Raw genomic sequence first — 23189 nt, forward strand, 5'->3', positions numbered from 1 at the left:
GAGAGCTACGACACAACAGAAACACAACACTGAAAAGTAACACACACGGAAACGAATTATAATAAAACAATGGCCTGACTTGGTACAGGACATTTTAAGAAGAAAAAATGTGGGTTGAACCTGGTTTTGCTTCTAGCCAAACCTCCGGCTTTTATGGCAATGTTAAATATACTCTACAGGACTATAATACAAATAAATGGGAGAACATATAGGACAGAGAAACACACAAATAATAGCTATCAAAAGGTACCAGGTTTATAATTTAATAAGCCATAATTTAATCAGGTATGATATAACACAGTTTAAAACGATTGACCAAATGACCAATATCCATTTAAATCAGTTCACATTTAAACTCTTAATCCCTATAACGGTTATATTGTTATTATTAGAGAAATTAGTTTAAGACACTTTAACAAAAATGGCAATTTATATTTGGTAAACATTATGAAGTATGGCTTCGTTAAAAGTTGAGGATAAAGATGTTATGATATTGAGAGCTGGATACATTTATCGTCAAAGTAAGTGACTTATTTTATTCTAGGCTTCCAAGCATAACACTTCCAGTCATGTAAAGTGGGTTACTAAGTCATTGTATATTATTAATAGTATAGAGCACATAACGACCATGCAGTGGACGAAGAAACTCGATAACACTATCACAGTATTCGTGTACCGGTGACTTAGACCTAATTTTTTTTATGAAACTCTTTGTTAATATTTATATATGTGTCTCTGGTACTATTTTTGTTTCCCTGAATCCATGAACGCAACTTTTATGTTCATCACAATTTGTGAACTACTTTGCCATTCGGTTTGCAACTAAATGTCAATAGAAATTATTCAATGTAAATTATTAACATCCTTGGGGCGATACCTCTGATAGTGGACTATCAGTTCCTGAGGGTATCATCAGATCTGTAGTCAATATTTCGGTACTGACATGATATAACAAACTTGACTAAAACTGTCCGTTTATAAATTTTGAAATTATAATGAAACAAAGGTTTCAACTCCTTCAGGCAACGTTGGCTCTAGATGAATTTGGCTATTTAATTGAGGTATTTTTGACATATAGCTCTTCAACGGTTTCGGTACTTATATATCTTTAAATTTCAAATGTTTGACGTTGAGCGTTCCTGGTGTAGATAAATCCAGAAAAGCTCTTCGGAAACAAGAAATTATTAAACGTGTTGTTTTCAATTTTTTGATAGTGATCACACATGATATGGACCAAGTTTACCTAGTCAAAGAAAAGTTAATCAGAATAAAAATATAGGAAGATGTGAACCAAGTTGCTTTTGATAGTCACAGTGACAACCGGACTTTGTGAATACAGTTAAATGTGAGGTCTCAATTGAGTTCTCATCTCTCATGATTCTTATTTACAACTGTTTACTTTTTGGGGGGTAATGCCTGCCTACTTTTTGATAGATATACGTAATATTGACTTTTTGTTTCCTTTGTTGTCATATTTGTTTGTTTCTATAGTAATTAAGTTTATACCCAAATGTTGACTACGGTACCCCTACTTTTTTTTTACATTTCTACATATTATTCCTGTTTGTTTTGTTCGAACATCGTTGTCAATATGATTGAAATGTATGCGACTGTAATACAAGTGAGAGGTTTATCTATCTATAAAATCAGGTTTAATCCACCATAATCTGCAAAAGAAAATTCCTTATCAAGTCAGAAATATGCCAGTTGTTATCCATTCGTTTGATGTGTTTGAGCACTTGATTTTGTCATTTCATTGAAATTAATTTTTTTTAAATTTTACTCGGAGTTCGTTTTTGTTTGTTTGTTATTTTTACGGTTTACTATTTAGTTGCAAACCGAATGGCAAAGTAGTTCAGAAATTGTGATGAATATAAAGTTTCCTTTATGGATTCAGGGAAACAAAAATAGCACCAGAGACACATATATACATATATTTCAAAAGCTGGAAATAATGCAACATGGAAATAAACTCATCCAGGATTTAAATTTTGCACAACAGATGTGAGTTACGTTAATAAAAGACTCATCAGTGACGCTAAAAAAAAAGAAGAAACAAAAACACAAACAAAAACATGAAGAACGAAGTTAAAACGTAATAATCCAAAGCCAATTCCAAATACAACGAAGGTAGTCTTTTTTCTAGGATAGAAAGGCATTTGCTGAAAAAAGTATATGCAATTATATTCAATATTGCAGACTATGTAGTGTGAACAATGTTTTGGAAATACCGATATAAAGGTAAAATATTCGTAGGATGCAAAATCCTCAGTTTTTCAGATGCAATCAAAGTGTTTTTTAAAAGTTTTAACTATTCATAATTTTGACTAAATCAATTATAATTTACCTCAACACAGTAATATGCTAACTACTAGGCTGGTGATACATTTGGGAATGAAACCTCCACCAACAGTGGTTGTAAATGGACTTATCATAGATACCAGGGTTAACATTGTGTACGCCATACGCGCATTTCAAAAGGAGATAGATATGCTCAAATAAAGAACGAAGTTTGAGAGCATTGACGACTCAAAATTTCGAAAGGTTTTGTTAAATGATACTGCTAATGTAGTCTTTTCCTTAGTTAGAAATCCATAGCATTCCGCTAAATTTCAGAGCACTTAACAGAGGTATGTCTAAGACACGATGCAGTTTCGATAATATCATATTGCTGTCACATCTTCCTATTTAAGTGTCAGCAAACAGCATCAGTCGTCGATATCGATTCTATGTTGTCTAAGTTTTAGTTTTCTTTTCAACATTGTCCATGAGTTTTGAATCTATATCTACAATTTGTCCTCTAAACGTTTTAGTTTCTTATTGCTTATGTTTAGGATAACGATATCGGCAATATCGATTCCATATTGACGATGTTCCAAATGTCTATCTTCTACAATTATCTACATTGACAATTCGTCTGGTGAATACGTTAACATCGACGATTTCAATTTCATATCAAAATTAAATATTTTTTTCATAATTTGTTCCTCCATTCATTCCATTTAGTTTTGTTTAATTAAATGTTTAGATAAAAAGATGTTGGGGTTAAATGACTTTATATCCTTTTTGTCAAATAGAATCACTTTGGTGCAATAAAAAATATTTGAGGTACAACTGACATATTTTTTTGAAACATAGAAATATGAAAAATTACATAACGATTTTCATGGCATATCATTTTGATTTTTTAGTACTTTAATACTAGTAAATAAATTTGTTTACCTTGTTACCAAATTCGGTTTCATTAATTATACATGTGTAGCTGTATTCACAAAAAAAAAGATGTTCATAGTTTACCGCATCACAGAAGATGATAGCAGCACTTGGCTTACTTAAGCTCCAGGGGGAATATTATATATATGCGTAACTTTCCGAAGGTCAGTTGTCTTATTGTAGTTATTTAGAAATAAAACGACAGAGCGATTTGTTAATTTTAAAAATATTAACACTTGCAGTTATTTGTGTGAATTTCTATTTGAAAAATATAGTATATATTTATTTTCAACGACGGATTCTTCACACGATGATTATAAAAGAAATACTTGAACTAGATACAAACCATATCGAACGTGTACAAAGGCTTGTATTTCGGCACAAAATTTGGCATTCGTCAATGTTGCAGGATAGCAGCACACTTCTGTATGGGTGGATATTTGAAGGTGATGCTCCGGTGGTTTAACAATATACCATATTTTGATGACATAGCTCAGCGACAAAGGAAACAAGTCTCATCTTTTCTTCGACTCTAAAACTTTTAAAAAAGAATACTCATGGGAAAAAGTGGTCGATCTAAAAATAAGAAGTCGATGAAAAGAAGACACAATTTTATGAAAGGTAAAAAGTCGTGAAGACTTACAAAAGCGCACACAAAACTATTAAAAGAAAATTAAACATGAGCATTACATAACAGGGAAGACTTGGTATCTTAAAATAAATGAGTTCTCGAGGATAGCATTATTTCGAACTCAATTAAGGTAATCTTTTCCCAAGGTAGTTATTACCACCAATGTAGTTTTCAATCCACAAAAGTTTAAAGCAAATCCGGGTAATACCATTCACATATCATCCTAGCTCTTTATAATGAGTATGAAATATGTGACAAGCTACATATCGTCGTGTCATATGTTTTCGTATCAACCACATTTCGTCAGTTTCGACTGCATACGCGTACATTGTGTCGTGTTTTTCGGTTCCTAAATTTAGATCAACAACACCACTACAATTTGACAAATTTAAAACATATTCAACGTCGCTTTTTTACAAATTTAATAAAACTGATCTATTTTGCCATTTTTATTTAATGTCAAAAATATGCATCACTAGAAAAGTTGTGAAAACAAATTCTGAAGGGTTAAAATAAAGTCCAGTTATGTTTTTTGCCTGTCAGACACCTGATCTTCAAGATATGTGACTGGCATTTTTTTTATACGTTTTAATTACAAACCAGTGAGTTAAAATTAACAGGGTTCTTATATAAAATTATTGTTCAAAATCTAATTATTTAATATTTTATTGACAATTCTTTTTATGCATCCTTGATACATTAAGATGAATACTGCCTAAACTTTTATATCTAATCCTAAATTTTGAAAACTGCATTTTATTTTAGAAAAAAATAATGTATTTTGTATAAACCAGGTGCCAATCTGATATTAATCCAAATCGAACAATTTCAGCACATGAAACACAAACCTTAAACTATTTAGTAGTAATTTTTAGTACTGAAAAGTATTAAATAACTTTTTTATGATTCAATTAAGGGATCACCAGAATCACGACTTTAGAAATATTAATTTCCTGTCCGTGTACTGATCCTATTTTTATTTCATACGAAAACTTATGACGCCGTTTTTTTGAAATACAAAAATCGCAAAGTAATCGGAAACAGTAAAACAAATCGTTGTTAGCCTTGACAAAAACACTAGATACCTTAAAATCAATTTACGGTACATGCTTTTTAAATTTGAGTAAACACCTGAATAAACGATCAACAGTGAAAACCGTAAGCAGTGAAAATTGTTATTAGTACGAAAACACAGCACACGATGATATAGAGAAAACATTTAAATAATTCATTTAAGGAATGACTGAAATATTTTTTTTTGTCTATGAAGAAATAACATAAAATATGTGGTGCACACTGAATAACGTGCGTAGCAGGTTATTTAACAGTGTGCACCACAATTTAAAATTATTTCGAATAGACAGAAAAATATTACAGTCATTTCTTATAATTTAATTTTAAATTCCATTTTAAACCGTAGAAAACCATGAAAAAACATTGATGACGTCACGGTCACATGACTAAATTATGTCTATGGGCTCATAACAAAATAACGTCAGCCAATCAAAAGACGCGTTACATCCAAAATTAAATTATTAGGAATTAAACCAATTCTTTTATTTATTTTTATTTCATTATTTAATAACATAAGCTATGACATTGAAAGTATACAAAATACATATTCTTTTCTAGGGACATTTTTCAAGAAATGGAAACGTACTTGGTTGGTAGTGTGTTTAGGTGGTTCAGTTCGGTATTACAGAAACAGAAACGCATCACGTCCACAGAAATCCTTTGACGTTAAAAATGATTGTATCGCAATAAAAGCCGGGAAACAGGTAAACTTGAATATATACATATAGCAATGTCTTCCCGAAAGCAATATCAGAATCAGACATAAATAGATATAAGCAAAAAAGAGTTAACCAAGTCAGAATTTAAAAATTAAGATTAGCCTTATCTAAGCATATATAACTGCCATACTCCTGAAAATCTCTTAAATATTTTTGGTACATTTTCGAAGTTATTTAAGTGCAAGATTAGCTATGAATTGTAACTGTATACCCAGGCCATAGATAAATTATATCATCATAACTGCATCGTATGAATATAGGAACATTTCAATGAGAAGAAGAGCACATTCAATTGGTTCTCATGGAATTAGGCATAATCTCTGTTTCATAAAAGTCCATCAAAGCTACACATGTATACATTGTAAAAAAAAAAAAAAAAGCATTGTGTCATGTTAAAGTTTTTATATCATTTGAATATAAGTCTTTTTCTACAAAGTATAATTTGCTCGTTCTTAAATAAGACATGTGTATTTGCGTTGATCAATTATATGCAAGGACGTTAGGTACTTTCTCTTATTAATAATTAAAATCCTGCGTGTGGGATTTTGTCTCTGCGTTGAAGACCTCTTTGCTCTTTGGTCCGAATGTTTTATACAACTTCCCCGTTTCCATTTTTCAATTGTAATGTAAGTTATTGATAAAGAATACGCGGGTAGAGTGTAAATAGTTCTATTGCTTGGAACTATTTTCTCTCGAATTCTAGAGTACACGTATTTTCTATCTTACTTTGTCCTTCTCTGTTGCTTTTCCCGGTCAAAACTTTGATGAAACAGTGTCCATGGTACCTCAAGGGAAGGCACGCCACTGCTTATACGTCATAATAACACTTACACTTTACATATTTCGTCACATGATTTTTGACCCTGAAACAAGTTGTTAAAAGTAAAGGTTACTCAACATGAGAAGTTGTTTGCGAATGATAACATACTAGTAATGTCCCTTTATTAATATAACCACTGTAGTCAAACACTTCATGACGTTCGTAAAAAAAGAAAAACCAGGAACTATATAGACATCAATTAACAGTTAAACAGATATCGCATGTCGAATTGCTCCCAGAGACTGCTTTGACAAACATTAGAGGATTTGTGCACTTGTATTGCACAGCTGGATTTACGATCAAATTGTCAACAACAACAACCACTCGGTTAAAATGCCATAGGGTCTCTGACAATGTTTAGGAAAACAAGAATCGTTCTAAACAACCTTATTATTTATGCCATATTTTATTATAAGGTTTGAGGTCGAAGAAAATATGAAGGTGAATAAAAGGAGATATGGGTATCCATCATTGTTGCAATAATTTTATACATAGGCAGTTACTCTCAAAATTTAGACAAGGTGATCATTCCCTAGGCATTGAATTAGGAAGGTACAGACACATTCCAAGAGCACAAAGATTATGTAAAAAAGATGATGAATTTCATTTCTTTTTGTTATATTAACATATCTTTGCGTTCTAATCTTTTTGCTTATTTAAAAAACTATGTACCATTATTTCAACATCTTGATGCATTCAATAAACTTAAACACATTCTAAACCCCATTCCTGAACTTGTTTGTCATATTGGAGTCTTCTTTAAACAGTCGTTATAACTGAGGGAGTCAGACCCGTTTCAGGCAAGGTTATGACGGTGTTTTTTTTTAAATGCATTTATAATTCAACTCTAATGTTCTATTATTCTATATATATATTGTATTGTATTATTTTGTATTTCATTGTATTACAATGTATTTCATTGAATTGCATTGTATAGTATAAACTTATTGTTTAATTGTATTACTTGACCCTCATGTGTGTAATTTTGCAATAAAGATTATTACATATTCCCGAATATGACTGTGTGAATTGCATAACTATACGACGTGTTTTTATGTTTTGTTCATTCACCATTCATGTATTCATTTTTGCTGTTTCTGTAATGGTTTTGGTTGGATAATCTGTTCTGTCTGAAAGTGTGTTGTCCAAAAATTTATAACGTTTCCTGTCAATACCATCATTGTCATATTCCCGAATATGACTGTTATTCCGAGTGAAGATTTGAATGACTATACGACGTGTCTCGGTATTTTGTACATCCAATATCCATGTATACATTTTTGTTATTTCTGTTATGGTTTCGGTTGGATAATATGTTATTTCTGTTATGGTTTCGGTTGGATAATATGTTATTTCTTACCGTTTGTTGTCCAAATAATTAGAAAACTGCCTTTTAAAACCTCCATTGTCATATTCCCGAATACGACTTTTTGTGCTGACATGAATTATCATTGATATGGTTATATTTATACTTATATGTTTACAAAATTTAGAATTTTTGAAATACTAAGGCTTTTCTACCTCAGGTATAGATTACCTTAGCTGGATTTTGCAAAACTTTTAGGAATTTTGGTCCTCAATGCTCTTCAACTTCGTACTTTATTTGTCCTTTTAAACTTTTTTGGCTTCGAGCGTCACTGATGAGTCTTTTGTAGACGAAACACGCATCGGCGTATATACTAAATGTAGTCCTTGTATCTATGATGAGTTTATTTACTATCACTTGGTCGATGCCACTGCTGGTGGAGATTTATTTCCCCGAGGGTATCACAAGCCCAGTAGTCAGCACTTTTTGTGCTGACATGAATTATCATTGATATGGTTATATCTATAAATTATATGTTTACAAAATTTAGAATTTTTGAAATACTAAGGCTTTTCTACCTCAGGCATAGATTACCTTAGCTGGATTTGGCATAACTTTTAGGAATTTTTGTCCTCAATGTTCTTCAACTTCGTACTTTGTATTCGGGTTTAGTTTTCTGTAATTAGTTAATACTTCAGTTTCTTTATGTTAACTCTTTCATATACATTTGATAAAATTTACTGTTTGCAATAGCATGAATTGTTCTATATAATAAGAATGTTCTTATCCCGGGCATAAAAACAATGCCGTATTTGGCGAAACCTTTTCAACTTTTGATCTTCAGTGCTGTACAACTTTGTACTTTTTTCACTTTCGATCTTTTATATCTGGGCGTCACTGTTGATTTTTGTGTGGACAAGGCGCGTTTTTGGCGTATTGAATTTTAAACCTGATGCTTTTTGTTATCTATTAATCATGTTTTTCTTTGTCTAATATGTTCTCCTATTTATTTGTATTGTAGTCCTGTAATATTATGTTGTCATCTCAATGTTATATTTAACTTTGCCATTAAAGTGCGAGGTGTGGCATGCCACAAAACCAGGTTCAACCCACCACTTTTATTTCCCTTTAAAAGTGTCCTGTACCAAGTCAGGAAGATGGCCATTGTTATATTATTGTTCGTTTATGTGTGTGTTGCATTTTAACGTTGAGTCGTTTGTGTTTTCTCTTATTTTTGAGATATTGAGATAAGACGTGGCAAGGTACTTGTCTATCCCAAATTCATGTATTTGGTTTTCATGTTATATTTGTTATTCTCGTGGTGTTTTGTCTGATGCTTGGTCCGTTTCTGTGTGTGTTACGTTTCGGTGTTATGTCGTTGTTCTCCTCTTATATTTAATGCGTTTCCCTCGGTTTTAGTTTTTTACCCCGATTTTGTTTTTTGTCCATGGATTTATGAGTTTTGAACAGCGGTAAACTACTGTTGCCTTTATTTGGCCTTTTAAACTTTTTTGGATTCGAGCGTCACTGATGAGTCTTTTGTAGACGAAACGCGCGTCGGCGTATATACAAAATTTAGTCCTGGTTTCTATGATGAGTTTATTTTATACCGGCGAGTGAAGATTTGCATGACAATACGACATGTCTCGGTATTTGTATATGCAATATTCATGCAAACTTTTTTGTTATTTCTGTTATGGTTTAGGTTGGATATGTTATTTTTTATCATTTGTTGTCCAAATAATTATAAAATTGCCTTTTGATACCAACATTGTCATATTCCCGAATATGACTGTTATACCGAGTGTGAATTTGTCTGACAATACGACGTGTCTCGGTATTTTGTACATCCAACATTCAAGTATACATTTTTGTTATTTCTATCATGGTTTCGGTTGGATAATATGTTATTTCTTATCGTTTATAAACAAATAAAGCATTGTGTCATGTTAAAGTTTTTATATTATTTGAATATAAGTCTTTTTCTACAAAGTATAATTTGCTCTTTTTTAAATAAGACATGTGTATTTGCGTTGATCAATTATATGCAAGGACGTTAGGTACTTTCTCTTATTAATAATTAAAATCCTGCGTGTGGGATTTTGTCTCTGCGTTAAGACCTCTTTGCTCTTTGGTCCGAATGTTTTTTACAACTTCCCCGTTTCCATTTTTCAATTTTAATGTAAGTTATTGATAAAGAATACGCTGGTAGAGTGTAAATATTTCTATTGCTTATAACTATTTTCTCGTGAATTCTAGAGTACACGTATTTTCTATCTCACTTTGTCTTTGTCTGTTGTTTTTCCTGGTCAAAACTTTGATGAAACAGTGTCCATGGTACCTCAAGGGAAGCTACGCCACTGCTTATACGTCATAATAACACTTACACTTTCTGCATATTTCGTCACATGATTTTGTACCCTGAAACAAGTTGTTAAAAGTAAAGGTTACCCAGCATGGGAAGTTGTTTGCGAATGATTACATAATGTCACTTTATTAATATGATCACTGTAGTCAAACACTTCATGACGTTCGTAAATAAGAAAAAACAGGAACTATATAGACATTAATTAATTCATCTATGGGTAATTCGTCTATGGGTACTTCATCTATGGGAAATTCGTCTATGGGTACTTCATCTATGGGTAATTCGTCTTTCTGGTTGCTGAAAGTGTGTACATACTGAACACATGACGAACATAGAAAATGCACATATATTGGACCTTTTCATTAATATACAAAGGGGGTATGAAGAGGGAGACATAAAAATATTTGAATACTCTGAGGAGAGGGACTACAACAAATTTACTTAATATTCTGAGGAGTGGAACTACTGACATAAATATACTAAAACGCTCTGAGTAGGGGGACTACTGACATACATGTAAATATACTAACGCTCTGAGGAGGGGGACTACTGACATAAGTATACTGTACTCTGAGGAGGGGGGCTACTGACATAAGTATACTATACTCTGAGGAGGGGAACTACTGACATAAGTAAACTAACGCTCTGAGGAGGGGGACTACTGACATAAGTATACTGTACTCTGAGTAGGGGCACTACTGACATAAGTATACTATTCTGAGGAGGGGGACTACTGACATAAGTATACTGTACTCTGAGGAGGGGCACTACTGACATAAGTATACTACTCTGAGGAGGGGGACTACTGACATAAGAATACTGTACTCTGATGAGAGGACCTACTGACATAAATATACTATAATATTCTGTTTCACTTGACAAATCGAAAAAAAAACATGACTCTATCATATGTATAGATATATAAACAACAGAGAGGTCGCTTTTATCATAATCATAAAAGTAGGACTACGTATTCAAGGAATTGGAGGAAAATAAAAAGGAGTTGGCAATAATTAGCATTGGCCCGTTTATGATTCCAACAAAACTACACTATACTGGAAGGTTTTCGAAAACACTATCAAGAATTCACACGGATTATTAGATTATCAGTGGCTATATTTGTACCTTGTAAGCAGGTTTGGATCAAACAAAATATTTAGTAATGCATTTTCTGACATGTAGTATACAGGTCGTCACTCCTGTACACCCAACGGAAACAAGACCACAAGACAAATGACGAGTCCATCTTGCATTCTTGTTTCTCACCAAAATTGTATTATAAAATGATTTTGTTACACCACCGATAATCCATTGATGAACAAGCTCAAACGTGTAAATTTACCTACTTATAGCATGTTGTATTAAATGATACAATAACGACAACTAAAACAATAATTGTGGTTATTTCAGTATACTAAAGTCAGTGATCCTTGTTCAAAGTTACAACCTTCACTTGTGTAAAACACTAGGTTCTATGATACAACAAAGATACACAGACTTTAGCTTGATTTATGGAGGTGTTCTTACTACCAGTGGCAAATATCTCAAAAAAAAAAGTGGTGATTCATCTTAGAATAATGAAATTGGTTCTTAATAAATTCTAAATGTAAAAATGAAAATCGAAAACAGAACCTATTTTTACATTTATTTAACATTCGGCCCTTGAACAGTTTGTAATTGCAAACAGATTAAAAATATTTGGATTGGGAAACTCTTTCTAGAATTCATAACCTGTCTTTGGTTTATGTATATGCGGGACTTGTGGAACTTAGCACTACTATGATAAAACATGGATTTTCTATTCTAATGTAATATATTTAGGGGCGGTTCTAGATTAAGTATATTAAACTAATAGGGGTAATGTAAAAATGTGCATTTTCAAAATGTTCGTAACAATGACAGCATGTTCCACACTTACCATCACTTCTAAGTTGGGTTTGTGGTTTAGGTTTTTCTTGATAGCACTGTTAATTTTGACGGGTTCTGGCTCTGATCCTATCTGAATGATCATGTCTACTAGCAAAGCACATGGAGCAACATACTCTGGTCTAAGTCCACGATATGTAAACCGCTCCATCATTGCCGTTGTTTCAGCTAGAAACACAGTCTGCATTTTTGGTTTCGAATGCTTTAAAATGTTCCAATTTCGGTAACTCCATTTTTCAATATTCGTATACTGGGACTAGTTCAAAAATAAAACACTCGCTTAGCTGCAAAGGTTGTGGTAATCGCGGGATCCTTCCCAATTATAACCCCGTGAACTTGCGGCATGAGTCCGTGAAGTTCGGCACGGGTTACATTAAAGTCTGTAGGTCTATAATCGACACTATGGCTGCTTTAAACGCAAGTCCGTATAAAATATATACAAATTTATTAACACAAGTTTACAGTTCGAAAGCTAGGGGAAGACTGCCCAAGCAACAGTTTACAAAACATAAATTAAGTCAAAGATAAGGGTATTAAAACATTATAAAAGGTTCTCATAAAATATAAATATAATTGTCCAATCTTATGTAATAATAAGCTGATCATTGTCCTCCGGCTTAACTTTATAAAATAGCGATAATTGCTTTTGTAGTTCAAGTGTTAGATACATGTATTATCTCTCACACTCTTGACAGCCATCGGATTAAGTTGTAAAATAGTAACTCTATAATCTCTTTGGACATTGAAATAAGAAACATTATATTTTAGAAAACAGGAACATTTAAAATAAGAATATTCAACTTAAAACTAAAATGGGAAATACTAGTATTCAATTTGAAACGAGAGTTCATATACATATTCAATTCAAAACGAGAGTTCATATAAATATTCAATTCAAAACGAGAGTTCATATCAATATCAAATGTAAAACGGGAGTTCATATAAAGCACTTTTCGAATTATGGTAAAAGTTCCCAATGTCACTTTTCTTCGGTTATATATATACAAAACTAAGTCCTGGTATCTATGATGAGTTCATTTTATACCGGCGAGTGAAGATTTGCATGACTATACGACATGTCTCGGTATTTGTATATGCAATATTCATGCAAACTTTTTTGTTATTTCTGTTATGGTTTAGGTTGGATATGTTATTTTTCATCATTTGTTGTCCAAATAATTATAAAATTGCCTTTTGATACCATCATTGTCATATTTCTGAATATTTGTCTGTTATACCGAGTGTAAATTTGTATGACATTACGACATGTATCAGTATTTTGTACATCCAATATTCATGTATACATTTTTGTTATTTCTGTTATGGTTTCGGTTAGATAATATGTTATTTCTTATCGTTTGTTGTCCAAATAATTATAAAATTGCCTTTTTATACCATCATTGTCATAATCCCGAATATGACTGTTATACGAAGTGTGAATTTGCATGACTTTACGACTCGATATTTTGTACATCCAATATTTATGTACACGCAAACATTTTTGTTGTTTCTGTTATAGGTTCGGTTGGATATATATAGTCTGTTATGTCTTAATGGTTGTAATCTTAATAATTATACTATGGACTTTCCATAAAACTGTTGTCCATGTTGTCGTGAAAATTCTTTGGACGAGTATTGTGAAAATATTTGTATAAAGTTCGAAATTGCATGGTAGTTACGTAAGCCGGACACTGTTTTTTATAGCCTTTGGAGTTTGTCCTTGATGATATAATTTGTTGTTCTGCAGTTTGCATGTTGTGTTTACTATTATATTATTTGTTTGGGTCTTTCTCTGAGAAGAATTTCTTGTGTGAGATTGTGTTGTATTTCTGTCACGTAGTGTAGTCATTACAGCGATATTTTTTAACATTGTCATATAGCGGGAGGTTTGGCTATCCATTTAACCAGATTCAACCCACCATTTTTTTCTGAAATGTCCTGTTCTAGATATGATAGTTGTTATCAAACACATATTTTCTATGTAAGTTCGCGGATTTTATTCACTTCTGTTGTTCCTCTTACAGTTGCTGTGTTTTCCTCGGTTTTAGTTTGTAACCCGACTCTGTTTTCTTTCAATCGATTTATGACCTTTGAACCCCGATATACTACTGTTGCCTTTATCTATATCTGCTTATTCCTACATAATCATAATAGAAAATGGAATCAAAAAGCTCATATTAACACCGAATCCATATATAACAGAAGGCCCAGACAACTTAACACTCAGAGTCCCACATATTCTTGTTTTGATATTATCATCATTGAAAAGAAAATGTAATAAAAAGCTAATGTTAGCACTAAACCCACAAATACCAGCAGGCCATGACAACTTAACACTTACAGTTCCGAAAAAGATGGCATTACAAGTAATACCAATCCTAACAACAACATATAGAAGATCATATGAAAATAGTAGCAGTTAATTGGATACAACAATTGTGTGCCCAGTTTTTTAGTAGGGCAAACGATTCGAAGTCAACAGTTATAGACATGTACCTCTAACCGGCTTCTGCTGCAAAACAATTGAGCAATTATAAATCTAATAATGCGAATGTTCTTTTTGACAAATACACTAAGAGAAATGCAAGTTAGTATAAGGAAGATTTAATTTCTTATTTTTTAGTGCAAAACAATGCTCCCTCCTAAGGACATAGACACAGGGTGCTTAATGGAAATAGTCATGACTGGTGATAGGACACTTAAATTGTGCGCAGCTGATCCTGACCAATCAAGGTTTGTAAAAGGAAACTCTTATAAAGTCACAAGACAAAATATGTCAGAAAAATATAGGATAAAGTTTACGTTTATTCATTGCAACCTGTATGGTACTTCTTATTTGGAGATGAGCGTTTTGGCAACACACAAGTTTGTTTGTTTTTAATCCTTACTTAATTGCACATACTAGTAAGCGAAATAAGTATATAAGTGTTGATGATTGGACACGATGATTAGTGCATTTTATTGTCATTATGTTTTACGGAGTTTGCTGATATATATACACGATCATCATTTCACTCACTCACTTAGCCTTAAATCTATGTGATGCAATATTTACCCCCAAAAGATATACATGTTCATAATAGATACATGTTTACTTGCACAGCATGAGAAGCTTTACCTGTCGATGAAGCTGATATCATTCCTTTTTTTCATTTCCTCAGTTTTTGTTACCTTTATTGTTGCCTCGAATCATTTCAATAAAAGGGGTGTTCTCCTTGCTAAAAAAGGTTAAAAAAAAAGATTTACGAGGAAATAGGAAATGAACCGAAACTTCTCTTTTTTTACAGTAACCATAATGGATAGGTTGACCAATACATCGTGTCCTTATTGCAACTCATGAGACACTGATCTGCACTTTAACCGATTATGTCTTATTGTACTATTTTTGGTTAAGTGTTGATTATATGATGGGGATGCATGCACAATGGAAGACGGTTACACTGTCGACGCATCCACTCTTGCCCTTTTGAAGTTCATGCTATTTCCTTAGTTCAGTTTTGTTTGTAACTTTGAGTGTCATTTTCTAAATCGACTTTTTAGATTTGAACATCGGTAAACAAACGCTGCCTAAATGAAATTCATTAAAGAAATGTTTTGCTTACACGAAACAAAGTTAAGAGTAAGAACAATTGACATCATCACAGTATTTGCAATTTGATGAGATATACCTTCCGTTTTGGATTGTCCTCTGAGTTTGGTATTTGTGTTATTTTACTTTTTGCAAGTTATAAGATTTAAGGCCAGTTTCGTGAATAGGTTGACCGAAACGATGATTGGGCCTCAACTTTTAGATACTAGTAGTAGTATATTCATCTAATCTGCATTTTCACAGTGTCGTATTCCCGATATTGCCCGATAAGTTTGGTTACAAATAAACTCAGCATAGATACCAGGACTTAGTTTTGTTTATACGCCAGACGCGCGTTTCGTCTACAAAAGAACTCATTAGTGACGCTCGAATCCAAAAAAGTTAAAAAGGTCAAATAAGGTACGAAGTTGAAGAGCATTGCGGACCAGAATTCCTAAAAGTTTTGCCAAATACAGCTAAGGTAATCTATGCCTGAGGTAGAAAAGCCTTAGTATTTCAAAAATTCAACATTTTGTAAACAGGTTATTTATAAATATAACCATATCAATGATAATTCATGTCAGCACAAAAAAGTGCTGACTACTGGGCTGGTGATACCCTCGGGGAATAAACAATTTACTTGTGATGTGTTGATATGGTCATATTCATAAATTAACTGTTTACTAAACTTTTGATTTTTTCTACCTCAGGAATAGATTATCATAGCTGTATTTTGCAAAACTTTTGAGTCTTTTGTAGACATTTAATCCTGGTATATATTATTATGAATAAGAGCAGATATAAGCACGATGTCTCGATTCTTTTTGAGTTAATGCTATTTTTATCAGTTTTTCTTTGTTACCTTTATTGTTATCTTCTTAATCGGTAAATGAGGTTTAAACATAGTTAATAGCATTCCAACATTCCAGCAGCACCTGCATACGGGGTATATATCTCCCAATTGATACGATATTCCCGTGCTTGCATTTCCTATCATGCTTTTCTTGATAGAGGGTTGCTGCTCACAAGGAAGCTATTAAACCAAGAGTTTCAAATGGTGAAGTTGAAATCATCCCTTCGTAAATTTTACGGACGCCATCACGACTTGGTTGACCGTTATGGAATAAACGTTTCACAAATGTTATCGGATATGTTCCTTACATCGTAACAACAATCCCCTTCCCTTTCATGAATGTGACCTACCGAATTAGACTATTTACCGGATTTGATATCACATAAGCAACAGAACGGGTGCCACATGTGGAGCAGGATCTGCTTACCCTTCCGGAGCACCTGAGATCACCCCTAGTTTTTTGTGGGTTCGTGTTGTTTATTCTTTGGTTTTCTATGTTGTGTCATGTGTACTATTGTTTGTCTGTTTGTCTTTTTCATTTTTAGCCATGGCGTTGTCAGTTTGTTTTAGATTTATGAGTTTGACTGTCCCTTTGGTATCTTTCGTCCCTCTTTTATATGAATTTTGGTTCTCAATGCTCTTCAACTTCGTCCTCTATTTGGCCTTTTAAAAAGTTATCAAAGGTACCAGGATTATAATTTAGTACGCCAGACGCGCGTTTCGTCTACATAAGACTCATCAGTGACGCTCATACCGAAATAGTTATTAACCAAACAAATACAAAGTTGAAGAGCATTGAGGATCCAAAATTCCAAAAAGTTGTGCCAAATACGGCTAAGGTAATCTATCCCTGGAATAAGAAAATCCTTAGTTTTTCGAAAAATTCAAAGTTTTGTAAACGGGAAATTTATAAAAATGACCATATAATTGATATTCATGTCAACACCGAAGTGCTGACTACTGGGCTGGTGATACCCTCGGGGACGAAACGTCCACCAGCAGAGGCATCGACCCAGTGGTGTAAAAAGTTATCAAAGGTACCAGGATTATAATTTAGTACGCCAGACGCGCGTTTCGTCTATATAAGACTCATCAGTGACGCTCATACCGAAATAGTTATTAACCAAACAAATACAAAGTTGAAGAGCATTGAGGATCCAAAATTCCAAAAAGTTGTGCCAAATACGGCTAAGGTAATCTATCCCTGGAATAAGAAAATCCTTAGTTTTTCGAAAAATTCAAAGTTTTGTAAACGGGAAATTTATAAAAATGACCATATAATTGATATTCATGTCAACACCGAAGTGCTGACTACTGGGCTGGTGATACCCTCGGGGACGAAACGTCCACCAGCAGAGGCATCGACCCAGTGGTGTAAAAAGTTATCAAAGGTACCAGGATTATAATTTAGTACGCCAGACGCGCGTTTCGTCTACATAAGACTCATCAGTGACGCTCATACCGAAATAGTTATTAACCAAACAAATACAAAGTTGAAGAGCATTGAGGATCCAAAATTCCAAAAAGTTGTGCCAAATACGGCTACGGTAATCTATCCCTGGAATAAGAAAATCCTTAGTTTTTCGAAAAATTCAAAGTTTTGTAAACGGGAAATTTATAAAAATGACCATATAATTGATATTCATGTAAAACACCCAAGTGCTGACTACTGGGCTGGTGATACCCTCGGGGACGAAACATTTTTTGATTCGAACGTCACTGATGAGTCTTTAGTAGACGAAACGCGCGTCTGGCGTAAATATAAAATTTTAATCCTGGTAACTATGATGAGTTTATTTTAAGTACATTAAATGTTGCTTAAACTAATACCATAGGGTTATAAATGAATAATCAGATGCATGTCTCACCCTTACATATGAATATATACGTGTTTAATTAACACATATCATGTTTTATGATTAAACAAGCTATCACTACTTGTTTGGCTAATTTATAAGTTAAACCGCACACCTTCTCTCAGTCAGCATAATACAACAAATAGTACCTTAGATATTGGTGACAGGTCGACTTGTTTCGTTTTCTACTAATTCATTCAAGCATTGTAAGATTCTGATAAAATATATTTATCATAAATGGACTTATTTTTTATTTAAGAATGTGGCATCATGCATTTAAAAGAGCCCAGTCTGACAAGCAGCTACCTACGCCTAGACACGAAAGAAGAAATCTAAGACCAGAGGAAATCGAGGAGTTAGAGGAAAAAAGGTATCCAAAGCGTAATATAAGACAAATCAAAATGGGAAGTCCGTAATCAAACGGTAAAATCAAAAGCTTAACTATTTTGATTTGAGCGTCACTGATGAGTCTTATGTAGACGAAACGCGCGTCTAGCGTATAAAATTATAATCCTAGTACTTTTGATAACTATCAAACAAATCAAAGGGATGAAAAACAACGGTCATTTTCCTGACTTGGTACATTTTCTTATATAGAAATAGTGTGGATGAAAACTTGTTTTATAGCTAGCTAACATCTATCTTGTATAAAGTAAAAGCACAAAAATTCTGAACTCCGTGGAAAATTCATTACGGAAAGTCCCTAATCAAATGGCAAAATCAAATGATAAAACACATCAAACGAATAGACAACAACTGTCATAATCCTGACTTGGTACAGACATTTTCAAATGTATTAAATGGTGGATTGAACCTGATTATAAAGCGCTTAACCTCTCACTTGTGTGACGGTACTTGCCTCACAACATTCCATTATATTGACAACGATGTGTGAACAAAACAAACAGACATATTAGGTAAACATGTCAAACATAGGGGTACAGCTTATAATCTTAATCACTAGTAAAGTGTTGTTTGTTCAACTTTCATATTGAGTTAAGGATAAAAATTAAAACAGATCTGACACGAAACCGTGTCAGTGGTTGTCTTATTTCCTGTTGGATTTTAAAAAAAATATTTTGGTGATGTAAGCAAATCTTTTATACAAATTTGGATGTATTTACACCTGGTTTATACCAAGTGCAACTTAGTGATTGACATGTGGGTTAAACACGGGTCTGTTTTCAACATCTAGAGGTCTTTTCATTGTATCTTGGAGATGATTTTACGTAGCCATATACCCTATAATTACTTTTTTCATGTATAAAATGAACTTCGATTTCTAGATTTTCCCTAATCCATCATAATGTTATCCTCTTTCAAACTTGTCTTTATCCATGCAAATAAAAGATCATGTTATAATCTTTTTTTTTATTATGCACAAATAAGAGACCATTATGTTACGTTCATACATACTATACTTTTCTATTGGCAAAATTAGAGACATCAGCTTAAGTAAATGATATTTTTTTCTCTTTCATTGCAGTTGCTGGTACTGTTGCTGTAGAAAGAATAAAATAGAAATGCTAAGGAATATCACATCAAGATAGAACACAAATCGAGTGGGAAATATTTGTATCAGAACAATTAGTGGAGAAATAGTTATAGATTAAGAAAAAATGATAGTTGCATATCAGTTGCATACATATTATTTTTAAAATTGATCTATACATGAACATATAAGCATTTCAAACTTTAGCATTTTGAGGTTCCCTGTTGGGTTTTTCGTTGCATCTTTTCCTTCATATTACTTGTACTATTTTTCAATTAAATTTATATTCTAGAACCAAAAATAACAAAGTAAATATAGTTGAGTTATAGTTAAACATAACGAGTATTTTGTTTCAGATAACCACACAGTATTACTGGCCTCTAACTTATAAATGTGTACTTGTCATAACTTTTGTTCACAATATCCGTGTTAAACAATAGGACATGGACAACAAAGTTAATTCGTATGTACTATTCGAGTATAACAAATTGTAATGGTGATTTAAATAATATTTTCATCTGTTTGATGGGTCTTTTTTCCTTGTTTTAGTTATTCAATTTGAAAAAAACCAAGTGAAACTGCGAGCTACTGCTCACTGATGATACCCCCGCCGCAAGTGTAAAAAAATGCAAGTGTTTGGTAAACAGGAAGTTGTCAAGTGATGAATCTGAAAACGTATCACACGGTATAGCTGACTTATATAAATCCTGAAACCAAATTTCAGAAATCCTTGTATTGTAGTTCCTGAGAAAAATGTGACGAAAATTTTCAACTTAGCTATCATGTGTAAAATCATACAAGTGTTCGGTAAACAGGAAGTTGTCAAGTGATCAATCTGAAAACGCATCACACGGTATAGCTGACTTAGATAAACCCTGAAACCAAATTTCAGAAATCCTTGTATTGTAGTTCCTAATAAAATGCGACGAAAAATATTCATGGGACGGACGGACTGACTGACGGACTGACGGAAAGACAGACAGAGGTAAAAAGTAAAATCACAAAAATACTGAACTCAGAGGAAAATCAATACGAAAGTCCATAATCACATGGCAAAATCAAATAACAAAACGCATCAAAAACGAATTGCGGGGTATAAAAAGTTTTCTCACAACTACATATACCCTAAAAGCCATCAACAGACCGAGTACTCGTGAAAAGGTAAATAGCATAGACACCATAAAAAGTATAACCTACAAAAGACGCATACAACACAATGGTAAAATTGAGAATGGAAATGGGGAATGTGTCAAAGAGACAACAACCCGACCAAATAAAAAACAACAGCAGAAGGTCACCAACAGGTCTTCAATGTAGCGAGAAATTCCCGCACCCGGAGGCGTCCTTCAGCTGGCCCCTAAACAAATATATACTAGTTCAGTGATAATGAACGCCATACTAATTTCCAAATTGTACACAAGAAACTAAAATTAAAATAATACAAGACTAACAAAGGCCAGAGGCTCCTGACTTGGGACAGGCGCAAAAATGCGGCGGGGTTAAACATGTTTGTGAGATCTCAACCCTCCCCCTATACCTCTAACCAATGTAGAAAAGTAAACGCATAACAATACGCACATTAAAATTCAGTTCAAGAGAAGTTCGAGTCTGATGTCAGAAGATTTAACCAAAGAAAATAAACAAAATGACAATAATACATAAATAACAACAGACTACTAGCAGTTAACTGACATGCCAGCTCCAGACTTCAATTAAACTGACTGAAAGATTATGATTTCATCATATGAACATCAGGCACAATCCTTCCCGTTAGGGGTTTAGTATCATACCATCATAACATATATGAGAAGAACATAACCCGTGTCATGCCAACAACTGTTTTTAGAATAAATGCGTTTAGTTCCGACGCAAAGACCTTATCAGTGACTCAATATTAATGAATGAATAAGGACAAACAACAAAAATGTACACGGAAGCATATTATCGGAGTAACATAAATCCATGAAGGTAATTTCCAATAACAATTTACTCAGAGAAAACAATCAGTCTTATTTACAAACTCATCAATATACTAACGCCAGACATATGGATAATCAGTGTCGACCAAAAAAATATAAATCGAAAACCAAAATCAAAAATCAAGAAGAAGAGCAATGGCAACAAAATTTTCATTATAAGAAAAATACGACTAACGCCACATATGAGTTGGCTTTGAGTAAGTCAAAATTTTATAAACAGAAAATCTAATTAAGTAATTTACCATATTATTGATAATTCGGGGACGAAACGTACACGTAATTTTATATGGATCAGTTCGAAATTACCTTCATCTATTTGATGAATATTTTGTCTTGATCGCATCGTGATATTTTGACTACTTCAAGCTACAATGCCCATGTGTGTTTACGGGCACGAAACAGCTCTCAATCGACTATGAAAACAAGACGCTCGTATAAGAGTTAATTGGTCATCTAGTAAATACATAATGCGGTATGTTTGCGTTATTGTAGATACTATTCAGCTAATATGTCGCCAGTTTTCTCACTATCTAATAAAGTTTAAAAGAAAATATAGATAAGGAACGGCTTAAATATTAGAAACATAAAAACAATATATTTTTTTTAATTAATCCAACAGTTTAAGTGTTTGTACATATTTGTTTTTACATGCGATGAATGCTTATATGGACAGTATCTTACAACATTAGGTCAAATCCAGCGCGTGTCTAATGAAATCCAAAAGATTTGTAGCAAAACATATTCTCATTTTGTATCGAACGACAGAGAGAAACGTTTGAGCAAACTTATGCCAGCTACTTCTCAAAGGATTACCGTGGATTTGTTTCTATTATCATTAATGTATTGTCATGGCCCTTGAAAACACATAGAAGATCTTTCGATTGAACTTGAAAGATTCGACCCCACAATAATCATTTGACTAACTCATTCAAACGTGACAAAGAACATCGAAGTCTAAGTACGAAATTTTATTTGACCCATGACAACAGGTTGAATCTAGTGTTACCCATAAACGAGGGTCACAAAAGAGAGAGCAAAACATTTACCCATTTAGGTGTATGCGACGCTTTTCAAATCTTTGTTCTGACGTCGCGCAAAATACTGGTGATAATAACGTAACGTCGGAAATATAGCAAAAAGCCGTCTTATTTTCTTGTTTTTTACGTAACGTTTTTCTAATGTGATTTCTAATGTGTAAGCATTGATTCATTCAGGTTTTTTTTCATGGGAATATTTTGAAAAATGTATATATATATATATATATATTCATTAAATAAAATAATAAAATAAGTAAAAAGTTAACAGTTCCATTCTATCGATTTCATCCTTCCATTGGGATTCTTCAGGATAACTGATGTATTGTCGCTATAGGCGACGTCGTCAA

The 23189-nt window shown here is 33.0% G+C and overlaps 1 protein-coding gene across 1 annotated transcript; it reads left to right on the forward strand.

Moving 5' to 3' along the window:
• Positions 1-361: 361 nt before the first annotated feature.
• Positions 362-20347, forward strand: LOC134693202 (pleckstrin homology domain-containing family B member 2-like). The gene is made up of 5 exons (XM_063553931.1): positions 362-521; positions 5477-5622; positions 14681-14790; positions 18594-18704; positions 19821-20347. Exons 1-5 carry the CDS (start codon positions 455-457, stop codon positions 19882-19884), a joined length of 498 nt encoding a protein of 165 aa, XP_063410001.1. The 5' UTR covers positions 362-454; the 3' UTR covers positions 19885-20347.
• The last annotated feature ends 2842 nt before the right edge of the window (positions 20348-23189 follow it).

This window comes from Mytilus trossulus, chromosome 12 (genome assembly GCF_036588685.1).
Source record: "Mytilus trossulus isolate FHL-02 chromosome 12, PNRI_Mtr1.1.1.hap1, whole genome shotgun sequence".
NCBI classification, from domain to species: Eukaryota; Metazoa; Mollusca; class Bivalvia; order Mytilida; family Mytilidae; genus Mytilus; species Mytilus trossulus.

Excerpts from the sequence above, each read along its gene's own strand:
- LOC134693202 (XM_063553931.1), top strand. The coding sequence starts at position 455 with ATGGCTTCGTTAAAAGTTGAGGATAAAGATGTTATGATATTGAGAGCT. Across the intron at positions 14,791-18,593 it reads GCTGATCCTGACCAATCAAG|AATGTGGCATCATGCATTTA; the intron begins GTTTGTAAAAGG and ends TTTTTATTTAAG. Across the intron at positions 18,705-19,820 it reads GAGGAGTTAGAGGAAAAAAG|TTGCTGGTACTGTTGCTGTA; the intron begins GTATCCAAAGCG and ends CTTTCATTGCAG.